Source organism: Echiichthys vipera, assembly GCF_963691815.1.
Source record: "Echiichthys vipera genome assembly, chromosome: 3".
Taxonomy (NCBI): domain Eukaryota; kingdom Metazoa; phylum Chordata; class Actinopteri; order Perciformes; family Trachinidae; genus Echiichthys; species Echiichthys vipera.
In genome coordinates, this window is record NC_139828.1 from 29167553 (window position 1) to 29187930 (window position 20378).

The window sequence follows — 20378 nt, forward strand, 5'->3', positions numbered from 1 at the left end:
AGGGCACTGGGCAGTATTGTTTTTATAGTTGTTTTTTTTTGTTTTTATTGATCTTTTTTGGTGTTGAAACTCGATGATGGGAGATTTTGAATTGGTTTCAAACATTACCCTCCTTTAGTATCTGTGTTCTCACAGACTCACAGTCCTTATTGAGCTGGCCTACTTACCCTGTGGCCAGCAGCAGACAGCTGGTCAGTTGTTTAGATGAACGCTTTCAGCAGTTACTGATGTTACCGTATTCACTAGAAGAGTCCATATGAGCGCCTCTCTCGTGTGGTATTCATGACCTTGTAAGTGATCGTTTTCTAAAAGCTTTGCAAGTCTTTCCCATGTTGTACATGAGTTCCATTTGAAGGCAGAAATACACTCTAGAGTCAATTAAGGAAACATCTTTTACTCTATTTTATTTTGGATGGAATCAAAAGATGAATCTGGCCTCATGAGTTAGACTCTGTCTCTGTAGAAACTGTCCAACGACCTACTGATTTGGAACATCTCTGTTAAATTAGATGAGTGCATAATTCAATTCATAACAGTAGGGACTGCATGTTAGTGTAGGTCTGATAGCTGGTGCAGATCCAGAGGTCGAGGATGGGATGATCCCACCGCTCATTGCAGCATGATGGTGAGCGATGGCAAGGGAGGCTCAGGGTCAGATATGTAGTAGTGGCGTGACTGGGATATGGTGGTTTATCGAGACCACATGGCTCTTTTCAGAGAGATAAGCTTTCAATCTACAGTTGCTGTATGGAATTATATAGAAAAACACACAGTAGCAGATAGAGGGGGAGATTGACAACAGTTGGACAAAACATAAAATCGTTTCAGTAAAATGGTGATGTCAAATATATTCTTAATGTTACTTATATAGGAAACTCTTTTTTACAGATAGTTAACAAGTCAGTTATCACAGTGCAGAAGTAAAAGATTTGTCCCAGAATGTGCCAGGCATGTCATGAACCTCAGGTACTCCAGTAGCACTCATGCAAGCCAGAAAAAAATGCTTTTTTCCTTGTGTGCATTGATGATAACGTCTACTGGAAAGATGAGAGAGAAGAGAACCTGGACTAAATATAAGATTCATTCCCTGGCTTTTTGAATTTCTTAGATGCAGGACATCTCCATAATATTTTAGCAAGTCAGGACAGGGTGAAATACAATGCTTGCACTTAAATGACACTGGAGCCTACCTTAATCCTGTTTGCCTTGGTTGGTTGCGAGTTGTAATGCTTTTGTCTACAGATTATCATCTGTGCACTGTACCAAATACCCATGTGTTTCCTGTAATCTGTACTTCCACTTTTCTCTTTCAGCATATCACTCGCAGTTCTTTATCACCAGCAGGAGAGAGTCTCTAAGAATGCCATATAGGGCAAACCTCGATGTATCAGCGTTAAATACCTGCTTTTCAAAAGCCCTCAACACACACAAGTGTGCTGAAGACAGAAAGCAGGCAGGATGTTTACTCTCTTTGAACTACTTAATTCACTTTGTTATGTACAACCAAGTGCAACACCATGACTGTTCGCAACAATGTGTTCTTATCACAATTTATTGCATCTCGCATCGCTTTATGAGTGTTTCGATCCATGGAAACAATTCTGAACAGGTAAAAACATTTTGCCTTTCTATGAGTTTGGACACTTTATACGGACTACTTCATTTGAAGCATTCTGAACCCTTAAGTCAGGGTTCATGTAATTGGAGTAAGAAAGAGTGGAATGTGCCTTCCATTCCAGCTCTCTCCACTTAAAAACTGTGTAAGCTACTAATGAAAAACATTTGAGGTTTGTTGTACTGGCCTGAGTAATTGGTCTTGGCTTCAGAAGTAGCATGCTCTTAATTCTAATGCACTCAATGCCGTTGCTGGTTCTTCTGCACCTGGTTGGAGGTTTTTTTTGATGGCGTATTGTAGGAATAAGTCAAAAAGTATATACTGATTCCCATATGAGCAGGTGTTACACTGGGTTGGGGCTGTTTTGGGGGCTTATCCTTAATAATGTGTATATTTTTATACTTTTTTTGGTTATGTTAATTAAAACAATGACTAAACATATTTTTTTATAGCTGTAGAGAGCATTATCCTAAATGAGGTGATGTAAGAACTTGCCATAATCAGAACTTTCACATGGTTTCCCTTTTTTGGTCAATGGGTTTCCTTCAAAGCTAACTACAGTAGCAGATCAGCGACCTCAGTCCAGGTGGCAGTAATGCTCCTTAACGATAGTTTTCATTTAGCGTTAGAAAGAAGAAGAAGCGATCTCAAGTGCACTTGTCAGTTGGTTAGACAGTGGCACAGAATGATAGGTGGATTGCAAGGTAGGGTGAAAAATAGGTCAGTCACTGACAGATTTAATAACAGATTACCCTGATAAATAATGCCTAAATAATGTTTCGCTATTACAAAATGATAATATAACTTTAAAGATGCCCTCTTATGCTACTTTTCAGGGTCATATTTGTATTTTTCAGGTCAATAAGAATAGGTTTACATGAATTAATCATTAAAAAACACATTATTTTCTCATATTGGCCATTGCTGCAGCACCCATGCAGCACCTAGGTACCCCTGCATATAACACTCTGTTTGTGTGTCAAGGTTAAAACTAACATTTTTAAACCGGTGACAGACATTTTCCTACATTTGTGCTGCAACTAATCAGGTCAGAAAACCAGAGAAAACACCAATTAAAGCGGATATTTTAAAAGCCATATATTATGCATCATGTATTTCTTCTATTCAGTGTAAAGGATTTGTTGTCGTTGATATCATTGCTTTGAAATCCCGATGATATCTTTACCACGTTAATGAGCTTAGAAGCACAGATGGTATACGGCACGGTCCACTGACCTGATGGTGATGATCTGGCCAAAGTCCAGCTCGTAATTGTTAACTTGTGCAATGAATATTGCTGCCACAGCCTCGTAGAGAGCGGTGCCATCCATGTTGATGGTGGCGCCCACAGGCAGCACAAAACGGATGATGCGGCGGTCAATGTGGTTGTTCTCTAAGAGGCACTTGAAGGTTATAGGCAATGTGGCAGAGCTGGGGAAGACAGATAACAACACAGAGAGCTCAGAACATTCATAGGTCAGGCAAAAAACATCACATAACAACCTCCTAATTTCACCTGGGCATGTGTGTAAACGACTGGTATAATTATGGTTTGTTGTGGTAAAAAGAAACAGCTGAAACTATTACAAACAAGAAGAGATGCAATAAGGTTTTACAAGAAATTTTGTAGGAGCTTTTTGCTGATCTGAGGACAGAACACGTGTGCTGATGGCAAGGCTAAAAAAAGACACTAAATAACCAGCACAACAATCTCAACGCACACTGCCTGTAATGGACCATGCCAAAGTTTTGTGTTTTAACCAATATGCGTTCACTGCTGAGGAGCATTTTCCAAAGCATGCTGTATTAGTATTTCCGTTTGTCTTTCCTACCTTCAAGGCAGCCACAGTTTTCCATTCATTTCCATATGGGCAGAAATTGAAACCAGTCTGAAATCTACCACATTAAACATAATGTCTGCTATTGTGGATAAGCTAAAACAGGCAAAAACACTGACACCTGCAGTTCAATTCACAAGTCAGTTTATGTAGACACACACACACACACACACACACACACACACACACACACACACACACACACACACACACACACACACACACACACACACACACACACACGGTCATGGAATGCTCCTTTACATTCCCGTCTCTTCCCACACACACCAGATGTTTTTCCTTCCTTTGAGGCTTTTCATAGCAATGTTCCAGTAAAAGGATAGGAAACAAAGGGATAAATGAAGACTCAGGGATATACCATTTTGATTCCCATATGAGAAAATAAAAAAAAACACTTACTGATCTCTTCTTTTGACAACACATTAACATAAACAATAACCAAGTTAACTGCAGTCTTTACCTGGAAGAGGTTGCCAGGGCGATCAGCAGGGCTTGCAGGATTCCACGTATATAAACAATGGGGCTCTTTTTGGTGATGAAGAAGTACATGGCGGGCAGGATGAACAAGCCATGCAACACCAGACCAAACACCACCGTCACGGCATAGAAACCCAGCTTTTTCCCCATGGCTGATGGATCACTCATCTCCAGGATCTTACCGGCTACCAGGAACACGATGCCAAACGGGAAGTACCTGTCAGGGCGAGGAGTGACTAAGAGTCAGCCACAGTGGCTTTGAAGTTCTTTATTATACAACTGTTAAATTAGTTGACCTATAGGCAGGTTATGACGTTCTCGTGTGATGCACATGCTGTCGGGGAGTGGAAACCACACATTTTAAGGGTAGCTAAAGTCATATTGCAAGAAGGTAACCTTCCTTTCAGATCAGAGCATTCTAGTCACGGCCCTGGATTATGATAGTCTTACTATTTTAAATAATATCTGTTCAAGGCAAGACAGATCATCCTGTTTTTGTGTATCTATGGCTGTTTTCTGAATATTTCAAAGGTTTGTCAGCCTACTAAAGTGCTTTGGTAATCACTCAGTTTGACGCGTTTAGAGTTTCAGCGGGTTTGGTTGGAAAATGCGCCAAGCTTAGAATCTTTCAGAAAAGTGAAAAATTACTAACAGGTGTGCAGTCTCTTTAATATAACCATTACTTCAAATATTAAATGAATATTAATTACTTTGAATTAAATATAAACTAAATCCTTATTTATTTTTTTAATTTCCTTGTATAAGGTTTTTCACTAAAATAACACGCCCATACATCTGTGTCTGGTTTATTTTGATGGTAAACATTAGGACTTTTTCACATGCTTTGTAACATTTTGACTCGTGGAAATATTAGAATTTGATCAAATGCAGGCTGATAACATTTGGAAAGTCAAGAAGAGGGTTAGCGGAGCTCTAAACCGGAGGGAGCAGGCTCAGCTGGCACAAGTCTCTAGTGCGCCTTTATACTTGGCAGTTGAACTTTTTTGGCTTCATGCACCACTGAGCAACTTTTATGGGAATGAAAGGGGCTGTGCCTCAAATGCTGTATCCAGTTCTCTTTATCTATGGTTTACATGCTAACATTAACCTAAATAAACAAAATAATACTGAATAAGGGGCTTCTACCTATGTTCTTAAAGCAGAAAAACAGAAAAAATGTTATAAATGCCACCTCTCTCTGTTATGCTGTAATATCCAGAGACAGGGGGCATAAGCTGTAAATATACAGTATATACTTGTATGAGGGAGGTTCAGTATTCTTCTGTAGCCCGTGCTGCCTGTTAATGGTCTGGGATACAGGCAGACATCATAGAACGCATTACTCAAAGCTAACTTTGGCTTAGAGTATCACTACGACTAGCTGCCATTTTTCACTGTAATTACATGTCACCTTTGTTAGCTAGCTGAAAGTGTCATGTGTAAAAAAAGCTCTGGAAATGCGAGGATGAGTTTCAAATAAACTCTAAAGGAATGTTCCTAACGACTCATTTCTGACATGTAAACAGAGGGTTAAACTTAAGCGAGTCAACGATCACATTTTTCAATAATAACATTTTCTTTTTTAAATATCAGTGAAATTAAAATGTCATGAGTGTCCACTCTGATTGCCCGGTGCGCCTCAGGAATCTGCTATGTGGTGTGATGTTTGATGAAGCTGCACAGGGGACTGTGGTCTAAAAAGAGTCATGGTTTTTCATTGCTTGTATCTTAGTGTGCCATTTTGATTCATTGAGCTAACTGGCGTTAGCATGCATGTGTCGATTCATAACATGCTATGTCAGTTGAATTGATGTTATCCCTATGTTCTCAGGGTCATCATTGTAAAAGATTGGTAAGGGCTATATTTGCAATTCAAACTGCAAACTAACGAAGGGAGATGGATGTTTTCAATAGAGTTTCCTACATAAAAGCCTGTAAAGGTTCTCCTAATTCTGTCATATTACGATAATATTGAGCTGTGGTACATAGGGCCTGGGGACATACATAGATACCTGTAGCATACAGGAAGTGCTAGCCGGCTTGCTAGCGAGTAACTTAGTTTCAGTGCGCTGCTATCCAATCCAGTGAAACAGGGGAGAACAAGACTATTATTAAGACTATTTCAGGAAGAGTAAGTGGGGGCTAAAGGACGAGTTTAGATCAGAGCAGAGCGAAGACCGTGGGAAGGACAAGGCTCCGCTGGGGACAGAGGGTCAGGCAGCAAGTTCAACCGACGATTGTGCACTACCCTAAACTGAATACTGAAAACATCCATAAGCTGTTGAAAGAGAGTCTATTATGGAAATAATTCTGTAAACACAGGTTTAAACATTATTGTGCAACATAAGTTAAGCAAATTCTTCTATAATTGCTACTTCAGTCTTTTCAGTGATGTTTAGTTGATATTTTGGTATGACACAGTTGGTGGTTCATGGGGTTGCGAAAAGCTAGATGAAGCCAGAGCGTCAGGTTGCGTTGGATCAAGCAGAAGTGTAATTGCTTGACTGATCTGCGTTGACTTTTTGAACTTCTTGCTGCATTTACATTGTATAATGTTCGTAAAAAGTAAACCTGTCTATAGCGTTGTTCACTAGTACGTTTAAAGAAATCATTACCATATAACAATGGCAACAATTCTAAGGACGGCCTCATTCAGGCTCTGGCAGAAGTTCACCAAGGCGCTGCCATTTGGCCCCATCCTTCCCAACATAATACCTGTATAAATATAAAGCACAATTGTTAGAATGATGGATGAAAGCATTTCATTTGCAATTATGAATTCTTCTGGATGCTACATAACAGAACTCAGAGAGGAATGATGCATGTTTTTACCCATAGTGGCTGAAAATATAACAATTCCAAGAACATTCATTCCATCACTTGTTCCTTCCCGAATGCGTATGAGTACATCAGGGGGCGGAGTCAGGTCAAGGGCGAAGTTCTGAATGTCTGTTCCATTATCGTCTTGGATACCGTAGATGAGTGCTCGCCGCGTGGTGGACTCTGATTGGGCTTGACTCAACGTCGGCCTGGGTTTCGGAATGTATTCACTACTTGTTCGATACTGTTGCCAGGAAACAGAAGCAGAAAAAGACGTCTAAAAAAGCTACGCCTTCCTGTTTGAAAGCAATGTGTGTCATATTTAATGTCTCACCTGCTGAAACGTGGCCTGGACCAGATTAGATGGGAACATGTTGCTGCAAGGCAAAGGTTCAAACAAAATATTAAACTCTCTGCTGTATGGTGAACAATTAGAAAGCAAGCAAATAATTAGATACTGTACGCTTTTTAGTTTCATAATGAGTAATTAGTATACTTTTCTTCCATCAGTAAAACAATACATTCTCTTCCATATAATCACATCCTTCTTCAGTACAGCGTTGTAGAGAACTCAGATGTGTTAGAGGTTGTTGCTTTGGTTCATTAAATGCCAGTGAGTCATAGTCAGCATGTTCCAAATATAACCTCCCAGTGTTTTGGACAAGCTAACACAGACAGAGCAGGAGTTTACAAGAGTGAACAGTGCAGCTCTCACACCGTAACCTCTTTCCATAAGAGCTGATGGTAGGAGACATAATTATACAAATTTATACTAAAAAATAAGATGAATAAATAAGATTAAAACACTATCCTGCTCTCTAATTTGATAGAATCCAGTGACATTTACACTTAAACAAACCAAATCATGCTGAAATTAATAATTTGCTGGCTGGTCTGTTTGACTGTAGCAGTGCAACACTGTGCCAATTCATGTTTTCAAATTTGTAGAATAATACGTTCTAACTTTTACAAGATTATACAACTAAAGAAAAACAAGAGGCGAAAACGAATCGAGGTTTCTGCTGTGAGACAGTTCCATTTTCAGTCAAATTTGGTTTACTTAACAAAACAAAAACTCACTCTAACTTTATGCAAATACCTTTAGTCTAGTTGCCCAACCTGAAGTTTAATTTCCATCCCACTCAAGTATGGATTTGCTTTCCAAAACTTTGTTTAAAAACACATCTGCACTCCACCCACCACACATCCCACCATTTGGAGAGAGGGGAGGGTCTGACAATAATGGCTTAGCAGAACATTTTATCTCTGCTCCTGACTATTAAAATGAACTAAACTGCTGTAAAAAATAAAACCCTTATTGCACACATAGAAGTGATAACAGTAATATGAAATATGGATCACTTAAAGAGAGGTGCTCAATAAAACCCAGCTGAACAGCAAATGTTTAACACACAATGAGAAAGTTTGTGATTAAGCCAGTCAAAACCTAGCACTGTTGTTTCTGAAAAAGGCAGTGCCAGAATCTTGATTCATATGTTATCAGTGCTGCCTAGTTTGTGATGGATTGAAGTCTCGAGCGGTCGTAGACACGAGCTGTGTTCGAAACCGTTCCCGTTCACAGAAATAGTGCACCCATTTTGTAGTGGTGTTTGAATTTTCAGTGGTTAATTTCATTCACTATAAAATTTGCTATTAAACACCCACAATGCACAGCTAATTTGAGCGTACATGTATGATGTTCCCTTCATGTTACTCCTGTATACCACGATGCAATGCGGTTACGTGTTCCGATGGTGAAGAAGAGGCAGAAGGAAACCAAAACTAATATTAGACCTATTCATTTTATTATTATTTGGGCGCTAACTGCAGTTATGATCAACCGTTACTTGTGAGTTCCTTGCCATCTTACTACTGTCACTTAGCTTGCTCGTGAAATAAAGTCATTGTGGGATATAAATATAACTGAAAAAAATCCAACAAATTTATCCCTAAGCCCAAATTAGACGTTTCAATGCTCTGCTTTCCTGTCAGAAAGATGTGACACCTGGTGATATATGAAGTGAGTGTAGAGTCAAAGAAGATATGGAGCATTTTCTTCCACTCGTCTGAAGAACTAGAAAGAATAAAGAAGTTATGGAAGCAAAATAACCCAAAATCTCAAAAATCACTGACTTTGCTTCTAAAGCTTTTAATGTATAATAATAAATGGATAAAATGTAGGTTTTAGTACAAAAGTCAAATCTGATAATCATTTTTAATGTGCTCAGCTTCATAATTACACTTGCAAACACACATTTAGAACCAGCCCCACTGTTTATTGAGTTTATACTGATTGCATTCTTGGGGTCACCTGCTGATCCATTCAGCCTCCTACACAGCTCTGTGCTCTCTGAATAATGGCCTGCATTTTGACTCTCCCTATCGTCCCACCAACAGCATGAAATCAAATGGATTAGACTTGCAGAGGCACAATGTATGACAGGCGACTTTTAATTGTCCTGTTTACTGATGCTGGGTCCAAACACCAAACGACATCTATTAAAGAAGATTAAATGTTTTCAGTCAACAATGAAGTCATCCCCGAATACGGGAACTGAAAAGCTTAAGACAACCAATGTTTTTAAACCTGTCTCAGGATTTGTAGCAAATCCAAACAGTCTGAAAAAGTAGGATATTGTGAGGATGACATCTGCTCCAGTGAGGTGTTATTACTTACTAAGAATTAAGTTTATGCGAACAAGGGACGTGTGGGGTGGAGAGTCTAACAGTGTTACCTTCATTTAGCTCGGCATTAATAAGATAAAATACTGCCCTTTCATTTTTTTAAGTCAAGAGGCCCCACAATACCATGGTCATTACGAAGAAACTGTGGTCACAAAAACAACTCATTAAACAGCTTTTCTAACACATTATGCTTTTTTTACATTAACATGCCATATTATTCTAGTGCCATCATGTGCAAGTAAAGAAAAAAAAAGTTACGGCACAGAACATTTCTTGTCATATCCATTCATTCAAGAGCACGGTGGTGTGGTGGTTAGCACTGTCGCCTCACAGCAAGAGGATGGTTCGAATCTGTGTGGAGTTTGCATGTTCTCCCCGTGTCTGCGTGGGTTCTCTCCGGGTTCTCCGGTTTCCTCCCACAGTCCAAAGACATGCAGGTGTTCGGTTCATTGATGACTCTAAATTGCCCGTAGGTGTGAATGGTTGTCTGTCTCTGATTGTCTCAATGTGTCCTGTGATAGACTGCCGTCCTGTCCAGGGTGGACCCCGCCTCACGCCCGATATCAGCTGGGATCGGCTAAAGCCCGCAACCCCGATAGGTACAAGCGGTTGAAGATGGATGGATCCATTCATTCTTTCATTCTGTGCAATGTTGACATGCCATACCTAAAATATTAGATCATTGTCATGAGGCAATGCTGTGCTACACTACATATTTATTTTTTATGTATATTTTTGTATTGTTTTGCTCTTAAATATTGGATCAGGATTTAAATTTTTAGCCATAACATCTAAACTATCAAAGGTAGACTTACCGTAAGAAGCAACGGCTGTGGATGATATGAGCCTTGAAAAATGTTTATTCACAATGTCATTGAGATGTACTACACTCCCCACAATCAACCCTAAGTGTAACAGTGACGTAGGCTTGGTTCCAGGCTAAAAACTATTAATGTAAGGATTTTCTTAAACGTCGATGGCGTAAATGAATGAGGAAAATATCTTCTGGAACAAGAGCTGTGTGAAAAGTAGACAGTCACTGTTGAGCTCAGTAGAGTCATGTTTTAGGGCTAAAAATCTAGTTCCAACATCAAACACACGCTGTTTGGAAAAGAACATTTCACCACTGTGCTCCAGCTGTTGCCACTCCGAAATCATTTGGCTTATTATGCCTTAACAAAAATAATATCAGCAGTGGTTGACTGCCCAATTTTGCATCATATTCTTTTTTGAAAGTAGACTGTGTGCATTTATATGTATGATAAGTAACCCGGGTATGATCTTAAAATCTGGTCTAAAAACTAAGTTTGCAAGTCTTTTTTCTCCCTTTTCCCCTGATGTAAATATGTGCATTTTAAAGATGTTTGCAGAGCAAAAATTGGATGAACTGCATAAATTATCAGCCAAGCAGTAATAAAATAATCAGGTTAAATGTTGCGATGAATGATAATCCATAATCTGCTCCTCTCTGCCTTCAACAAGTACATTCTGTCTCTGTCTCTCTCTGTCTTCTACTCTTTGTTCCCTCTCACCCTCTGTTTTCCCAAGTGTATTAAAAAAATTGTAGTAAAATTATAAATATTTTCTTTCGTCTTTGTGTTTTTGGATTTCAATTATAGAAATGTGTCTACTCTGTGTACATAAACATAACCAAAACGTGTGTTTTGCAATACTATATTTATACAATAATACTGTATCATTACACTACAATTATGCTGGGTGTCTTGGTTGTTAAATTGAGCATATACAGTATGTTCCAGTGTTATTACCAAAGAACATACAGTATACATCCCTGTGGTAATGAAATTGTTTGCATTAGATCAGGACAGCTTGTTTGTGTTAAACAGCACAGGGGCATAATATTAACCCTATCCTTGACACAATGAGCACAATCTACTCTTCCTCTAAACCTTAGCTGAAACTGTTGAACTGTTTTTATTTGATCAAGCCCAATCGTGCAGATCTGTTAAAGGGGACTCAAGGAGCACTCAGCATGTAAGTGCAGTTGTTTGCAACCCTGTCTATAATTCAATTCCCATACAACAAAACTGCACGCTCAAATATGTTTTGAGTGAAACATATGTTCCAGCGACCGCCTGATGTACTGTGTTTGTTTGAGCTGTCTATCCCCATATTATATTTAGTAGGACACGATTAAAATAATTAATCTAATTAATTAGAGGCTTCGTAATTAATTAATCGCGAGTAATCGCACATCAATATTTGACTTAAGAAGCAACATTTTTCAATTTAAATGGATTTTGGTATATGACTTTATAAATGAAAAGACACAACAATGAGTTTAAACAACAAAATGTTATTATTATTATTATCAGTGAGCACTAACGTTTTGTAAACTTTTACATCTGAGCAGATTGGTTGTGTTTTATAAAAAAATACAACAGTGCTTAGTACGGCATATTCAAGAAAAGTGGACGCCTAACATTGCAAAAATATTTAGAATAATATCCTTGGCATAAAATAAACAGTTAAACATACAGTGTTTTTTTCCCCCATGTTTTCAAAAACACATAAACTAATAAACTTATCAACCATCAACTAATGACAGTCCCTCCTAGGAGCGTTGTCTGTGCTAACGTTAGCTGCAGCATGTTCAGCGTTGGGGTGGAGTGGAGGCTGAAGAGCTCCAGTGGGAGGTGAATTCTTTCTTGCACAATTTGCACACAACCGTGCTAATATCCACGTTTTCACTTGGTTGTTTTTTAGAACTCAAATGTCCGCCCACTGAACGCAGCATCTCATCGGTTTCATTTCTCTCATGTTGCGTCCTGTGCGTCAGTATTACGGGCCGGGTGGGAACTTGTGCAATGAGCAACGTTTCGCACTGAGTGCAAAAATAAATTGCAGTTAATTGCGTTATTTTTTCTGCAATTAATTAATCGTAATTAACGCGTTAAAGTCCCAGGCCTCATTATATTAATTATATGTTAAAGACAATCATAATTCAGGACAACATTTGTTTCCCTCAAAAACGTAATTGGGAATGACATGTTGTTGTATGGGAACATCGTTTTTAGGAGACAGGGCTGTTGTCTGAAACTGACTGAAGTCAGAAAATAACCCTGAGGATGTCAGCAGTTATCTGGCTGTTAGACAGGTAACCTGTGTTATTAACTAGGGGCATGGAGTTTGAGAGACACAGTTATTTACCAGGCAGTGACAATTTGATGAGTAATGCTGCAGAGGATGTATTTACCTGTGCTGCTTAGATTTTAGTTGTTCTTTTTTTAAATATGGAAGTGCTATACGATGCCATTTATCCATACACATGGACTGGCTCGGCTCAGCTCGGCTCAACCCGTCAGCCAAGCATTGCAGGGATTTGCCTTTTATGCATCACAATTGGGCTACCTGCTTGAAGATGTGGCTTCAGTGGTGTAGGTTTTCAGGGTTTTTTTTGGCATCTTTGTATTTTAGTATTTTATATTTTTAGTTTCATAAAATGTACTTGCATTCACAAACATGTAGGATATTACAGTACTATGTACTGTATGTTCCTGTTCTTATGTCGCAATGTGTGGTGTTGGTTTTCGGTGGCAGTTCATGTTCCGAACGTACTAAACCAAACCGCAACCTTTTTTCTAATCCTGACCAAGTGGTTTTCATGCCTAACCCTGACGTCACCTTTTGTAGGCTACAATCAGTCAGGTAACGTTTTTTTGGTGCCTAAACCTGACCAACATCAAAAGCAACTGTTGGTCCACTTCCATTCACCGTTTGGTGAGATATAATACAACTTATTGTGCAGAACTCTTTAGACAATATCATACAAACCTGTTGATGAGAATATGTTGCATAATATGGCCTCTTAAAACTTTTGTGACAGACTGGTCTCACCTTATTGATATAAATGAAACATGTAAATGTTATATATCTTGTTTGTATATGTATAGAACACTCTGGATGAATCTACTTATATCTCATCCTCTTTTTCCCCCCTCCTGTATGTCCCTCTTTTCAGAATTCAGCTCTGTACATCACCTTTCAACCCTGACAACACAAATCCCTGTAGAACAGCAATAATCTGTGTGCAGCTTTCAGTGGGTCTTATTTTTGAGAACAGTAGCTCACTGCACCCATCCTTACCCCCATTTGTTCTCTGTTAATTATCCTGTCCCTTATGTGAATATGTGAATGAATTACAGTACAGACTGTACTGAAGCCACTGATTAATGGAAAACTTGACTTGACAGACTTCTGCTGTGATGACATTTCCTTATAGCCAAATAATTGAACAGCATGTGCTCCACTAAGGGCATTTCAGTCTAACAAAAAGGATAATAGAGTAATGGCCACGCATGCATGTCACCCGATATTAGATTCAGTAATATAGTGAGCACATGTACTGTGGTCAGATGTTGGTCTTACCGGATGAGGTCCAGCAGAGCATCAGCAGAACTCATGATAGGCTTGCCACTGTCCTCAGAGTCCTCTTTCTGGGCTGCACCGCCTGGGTGGATGATGGAGACCATGATGATTCCCACTACCACGGCCACAAAGGTGGTCCACAGGTAATAAGACACTGTGATCAGACCGAGCCGACTGGAACATTTGGCATCGAGGGCTGCTAATCCGGACATCAAACTGGAAGAGAAAATATACAAGTTAGACTGATTTATTTTCATAATGCATGTGATGATGCACGGCAAATGTGTCAGCAACTACTTTCTCCCAAGCTCCTCACTTTGACAATCAACTTATTTTGATATTCTTCTATCTTCAAAATGTCACATTTTCAGCAGCTTGTTAGAGATGGATTTCTGAGTGAAGCCAATGCATTTAGAACTGGTTTTATGAGGCTAAGACCTTGGCCAATATTCTTAACCTATACAGGAGTAATCCTTGATCTGAAATCTTCAAACATTAAACTTATATATTTATGTTGAGAAAACAATCTCACCACAAGGTCTATGTCGTAGCTCTTCAGGAATTTTTTCTAACCCCATCCACTGGACATTGAGTTTGTGTGTTCAAATTTCCATTTGGACCCGATGGTGAGTTTTCCCACTTTTGTTTCCAGTGTTAATCTACATTTACATGACAAGAGAACAAACTTCATCTGCTGAGGAAGACCATGTGATATAATTGAATGCTCTAGAAAATCTACTGCATTTTTAGATGTAACCATGTTTTAGATGTAGCCATATTTGGCAACAAAATACGTTGTTTGTCCATTTCCTCTAGAATGACATTAAGTGTATTCTGATCTAACGTCCCAATCAGGAAAACATAATTTGTCTGTTTCATACTGTGTCAGCCTTATGGTTTAGGTTTAGTTCAATTTAGGTACAAAAAATGGGGTTAGTTTTACAAAAAGGGGGACCTTCTGCATTATAGTTACGATAACTGTGGTTAGGGATTGATGATGCTGATGTTTAAAAACAAAAATAACAATAATTGTCCGTAGTATTTGGCTGTATTTGACTGTCAGTTGGACAATGGGAAATGAACAACAGTCTCCCATGTTAAAGACCAGCATTGTGCTGACCCATCCATCAACCTCTCCTCCTCCCTACGCAGACATTTTCTACCCTGTAACAGAACCTGTGGGTATTAATTTGTTATTGTTTGTTTTTTACTAAATCTAGTCCATCAACAAAGGTACATTTTTTAAAATACACATCACCACCACAACTGTCACTATATACTGTTAGCACGAGACAGATATATCTGTGAAAAAGTAATGGATCTCTACCTCCATCTGCTGTTCCTGTCTGTGTGCTCCTAATGGCATCTACTAGTTTCCACTGAGCCCAAAGAAAAAAAACACTCAGAGTTGAGCAGTCTATGATGCAGCATCAATGACTGCTCTGAACCTTGATCAAACTGTGAAATTAGGCAGCGCTGATCAAATATGAATCAATATTCAGTTACTGTATTCACTTTTTCCCGCCAAAAGTGTTTTTAGTAGTGATGTCCAGATGAAGCTTGAGATTTACTCAAGTACTGTACTTCAGAGAAAGTCATCACAAAAACGAGCGAACGCTGGCGCCTATAACTTTTAAACTTTTAACCTTCTACTTTTAAACGTGTACACTCTTGAGCTTGTTGTGCAACTGCTATCAACACTCAAGCAAGAGACAGATCGCCTGCCCGCACCATCGAAGACATCTTTATACAGCTGCGTGAGCTAGCTAACATTAGCCCACTGCCTCGACTCCAAGCCTCTACCTGGTCTGTTCTCCGGTTCTCCTGACGGCCTAATCCATCTCGGCCCCCCGCCTACAATGTGGGCTCGTAGGCTTTCTACAGGGATCCTCGTCTGGTTTCTCCTGTCGCTTCTGCATCAACCCATGACAGGACTCCTCCAGTACACAGCGGCGGAACTCCATCGGCTCCGTCTTCACCCGCTCAAGCCTCCACCGGCAATTCTCCTTCATCCGGACATCGCTTTCCTGCCTCGTCGGAGATACATCCATCGCGGATCTCGTCGTAGCTTCCACTTTGACAACTCCAAACCAATAAAATCCTTCTGGTCCTCCACTCGACGCCCTCCACGGAACACCAGCCGGGGTGCTGACCACACCGTGTTAGCCAGCCTTGCTAGGTCGGCTAACGCTAACACTACTGGAATTTGCAACACCACCCCGGTCCACTTTGGTCTATTAAACATCCGCTCACTTACGAGCAAGGGGCATCTCATCCAGGATCTCCTCACCGACCGTAAGTTTGATTTTCTTTGCTTGACCGAGACATGGCAACAACCCAACGACTTCTCACAACTCAACGAGTCCACGCCCCCTGGGTTTGTTTACATCTGCCAACCTCGTGGCGGTGGAGGTCTCGCGATAATTCACCGCGAGAAATGGAAGGTCCTACCAGTACCTGCTCCCACCTTCAACTCGTTTGAATCAACTGTATGTCAACTCTCTGGTCCTGTTCCCACCATTGTTGCAACTGTTTACCGTCCCCCCAAAGCAAACAATAATTTCATTAATGACTTTTCTGCTCTACTCACTCACCTAACCACACTCTCTCCAAATGTAATAATGCTGGGGGACTTCAATATTCATATGGACAATATCAATCTCCCTCTTACCCGTGACTTTGCATCCTGTCTTGACAGCTTTGGTTTCCAGCAGTATATCGATTTCCCCACTCATTCTAAGGGTCACATTCTGGATTTAGTTTGTTGTTCTGGTCTCATTCCCTCCACCTGTATTGCTGATGAACTTCCTATAACTGATCATTTACTCCTGTCATTTACTGTCAAACTCTCTCTGTCCTCAACAAAGCCCCCACGTGCTATTTCATTCCGCAACATTAGAAAAATTAATCCCGATGCTCTTTCCTCTCATATTAGCTGTCTCCTGAACACTCATATTTCATCCTCCCCCGACGACTTGACTTCACACTACAACAACGGCCTCACCACAATTCTTAATTCTCTCGCTCCACTGAAAACCAGGTCCGTCTCTTTCACCACCTCCGCCCCTTGGTTCACCTCTGAATTACGGCAAATGAAACCCAAAGGACGACAACTCGAACGACAGTTCAAGAAAACTGGTCTTGTTGTCCACAAGGATATGCACAAAAACCACATTCTACACTACAAGGACTGTATCTCCCGAACAAAACTCAACTACTACTCCGGCATAATCTGTTCAAATGAAGGCAATTCCAAGTCACTGTTCTCTCTTCTCAACAATATCCTCAGACCCCCGGCCTCCCCCCCCCCCCCCCCACCTTTACTCAACTGCCTCCTGCAACTCCCTGATGTCCTTCTTCAACCAGAAAATTCATCAGATCCACCTGAACCTTGGCCTAAGCTCCTCCCTCAGCACCTCCCCTGAACCCTCCCTGACGTCTCACTCATTCTCCTCCTTCCAGCTTCCCTCTGACTCGGATATCTCAGACCTCATCCTACAATCCAAGCCCTCCACCTGTCAGCTAGATCCTCTCCCCACAGTTCAGGTGAAAGCCTGCCTACCCTCTCTCCTCCCCCTGATATCTGCCATCATCCACTCCTCACTCTCCACTGGAACTGTTCCCACGCTCTTTAAAACTGCTGCCATCACTCCAATACTGAAAAAACCTGGTGCCGATCCCAATAACTACAATAATCTTCGTCCCATCTCCAATCTACCCTTCCTCTCGAAAATCCTCGAAAAAACTGTTGCTTCTCAAATTCATTCTCACCTAACCCATAACAACCTGTACGAACAATTCCAATCTGGTTTCCGCCCACTCCATAGCACTGAATCTGCACTAATCAAAATCACAAACGACCTCCTTCTGGCAGCCGACTCTGGTTTACTCACTATCCTCATCCTCCTCGATCTGAGTGCGGCCTTCGACACCATCTCTCACACTATCCTCCTCCACAGATTAATCTCCACTGGCATTTCTCACACACCCCTTGACTGGTTTAAATCCTACCTCTCAGGCCGCACTCAGTTCATCCAACTCCAATCCTTCAGTTCCCACCCATCCCCCGTCACCACTGGTGTGCCCCAGGGCTCAGTCCTGGGGCCCCTTCTCTTTATCATCTACCTCCTTCCACTTGGCAATATCTTCCGTAAATACAACATTAATTTCCATTGCTTTGCGGATGACACCCAGCTCTACCTCTCCAGCAAACCAAACTCCACTCTCCCACCTTCCTCCCTTACTGACTGCTTCACCGAGCTCAAATCTTGGTTCACCTCCAACTTCCTCAAACTCAACAGTGAAAAAACAGAATTCATTTTAATTGGCACCAAATCAACCCTCTCAAAAACTGACAGTTTCTCCCTCACCATTGACCATTCCTCTGTCTCCCCCTCCCCTCAGGTTAAGAGTCTGGGTGTCATTCTCGACAGCACGTTATCATTCCAATCCCATATCAACAACATCACCCGGTCTGCCTACTTCCACCTACGCAATATTAATCGCCTCCGCCCCTCCCTTTCTCCTCACTCCACTGCAATTCTTGTACACAGCCTTGTCACCTCCCGTATCGACTACTGTAACTCCCTTCTCTTCGGTCTACCTTACAAACACCTCCATAAACTCCAACTGGTTCAGAACTCTGCAGCTCGGATCATCACCAGAACCCCCTCCATCCACCACATCACCCCTGTTCTGCAGCAACTCCACTGGCTCCCGGTCAAACTCCGCATCGAATTCAAAATACTCCTGTTTACCTTCAAGGCCATCCACAACCTCTCCCCTCCTTATCTGTCTGAACTCCTCAACATCGCCACCCCTTCCCGTTCCCTCAGATCTGCCTCCTCTGTCCACCTCTCTGTCCCCCCCGCCCGCCTTGTCACCATGGGGAGCAGGGCTTTCAGCCGTTCTGCCCCCCAACTCTGGAACGCACTTCCACCGGATCTCAGGAACTTGGACTCTTTCACACACTTCAAATCAAAACTAAAAACTCACCTATTCCGGACTGCCTACCCCACTTAACCATCCATATTGTCTTTTCTTATCTGTTTTGTATTTCCTTCTTAGTGTTTTTATCTATTTCATTTATTTTTTATCTATTTTGCAATTGTACGGTGTCCTCGAGTGCCCAGAGAGGCGCCCTCAAATTAAATGTATTATTATTATTAAGCTTCATGAAGCATTTTCTTTATTTTCTGATTCCACTAGATGGAGCTCTCTGTTCAACAAAGGGGTAAAAACACACTGAATCACCATTCATTGAGCCTTTTTCTTTAGACCAAGAGCTCCATCTAGTTGACTCAACAAATACAACTAATGCTTCATGAAGCTTCATTTGGACGTCAATAGTTTTTAGAGACATATTTCGGTGTAGTGTTTAGCTGGAAAATAAGAACATTTGTATGTCATTGCAAAGTTTGGTGAGTATTATAGCCCGTCGTACCCTACATCACTGTTCTGAGTTGGTGGGGTTTAGGGCTCACTCACACTTGGCCCAGATGCCGTGCTTTAGCGTGATTGTCACCCCTCCCTCTTCCCTATATACATTACTTGAAATGATCCGGGCCTCAACTTTATTGCTTCTTGCTTATGCGTTGTTGCTTAGATATATGTTTTGTTTTGTCCAAATGTCTTTGAATATAAAGTAAACAGTAAACATTCCACCTCCGCATCAGACCACCACGTACCGTTTGGCGACATCTTTTTAAATGTCCATCGCGGGGACCAGTCGTATATAACTACAAATGAGTACCACCGTCAATGCTTGCGCTCATGCTTGTACATGTGCACACGCTTGTACATGTGCACACGCTCATACTCGTACATGTGCAATCGTGCTTTACTAAAGCCCACCTCTCTCAACCGGGCCACGGCCAGGTTTGTGACCAAGCACAGATCACTTGTACTCAAACTGGTCAAATGAATTAGACTTTAGCTGTGAATCGTGCTTGGGCACGGTAAGAATGGTAAGTTTGAGTAGACCTGTAGTGTTGGTGCAGGCCAAATTCTTTGTGTGGCTTTAATTTACCCTTTAACGGCTCTCTGCGGTCACTAGGGGTTGTGTTGTGGCCTTGTACTGCTTTGACAGTGGTAACGTAGCTTCACAGTGCTGCAGGTTTTGTCAGTCAGCAATGGACCCTTGCGATGCACATCAAGACTGCCCCTCATGCTTGGGGATTGCTCATCTGAGGGAGGACATTGATAAACCGTGTGGTGCAGCTTGTGACCTATCTAGGGAGGAGTGACTTCGCCGTGCTACCACAGTTTGAAGCAGCTCTATGCCTGAACGTGGTAGGGAGAGGGAATGTTCTCCAGTCAGGCCTGGTTATATGCACTCCCAAAAGCAGTTGTGTGACTGTTATTTTGATTCCCCTCGCAGAACAAGCCGTAAGGAGGATGGACAGGTCTGAGTCTCATCAGGCCTCATCCTCCTCATCATGCCAACCCCTGAGCCAGAATTGCATTCCTCTGCCTGGGCCTCCGTGCCACACTGGAGAGGACATTGCGGTTGAGGCCGATATGCTGTCCCTTTT

At 41.2% G+C, this 20378-nt stretch overlaps 1 protein-coding gene across 1 annotated transcript in view; it reads right to left on the minus strand.

Moving 5' to 3' along the window:
* The window catches only part of slc1a7b (solute carrier family 1 member 7b), a gene marked incomplete at both ends in the record, with an annotated part of 56615 nt that overhangs the window by 2058 nt on the left and 34179 nt on the right, over positions 1 to 20378 (minus strand). The window contains 6 exons of the mRNA XM_083911297.1: positions 2852 to 3046; positions 3935 to 4168; positions 6567 to 6666; positions 6784 to 7015; positions 7106 to 7148; positions 13846 to 14061. Coding sequence (XP_083767423.1) covers positions 2852 to 3046; positions 3935 to 4168; positions 6567 to 6666; positions 6784 to 7015; positions 7106 to 7148; positions 13846 to 14061 — 1020 coding nt within the window. The remainder of the gene's footprint in view (positions 1 to 2851; positions 3047 to 3934; positions 4169 to 6566; positions 6667 to 6783; positions 7016 to 7105; positions 7149 to 13845; positions 14062 to 20378) is intronic.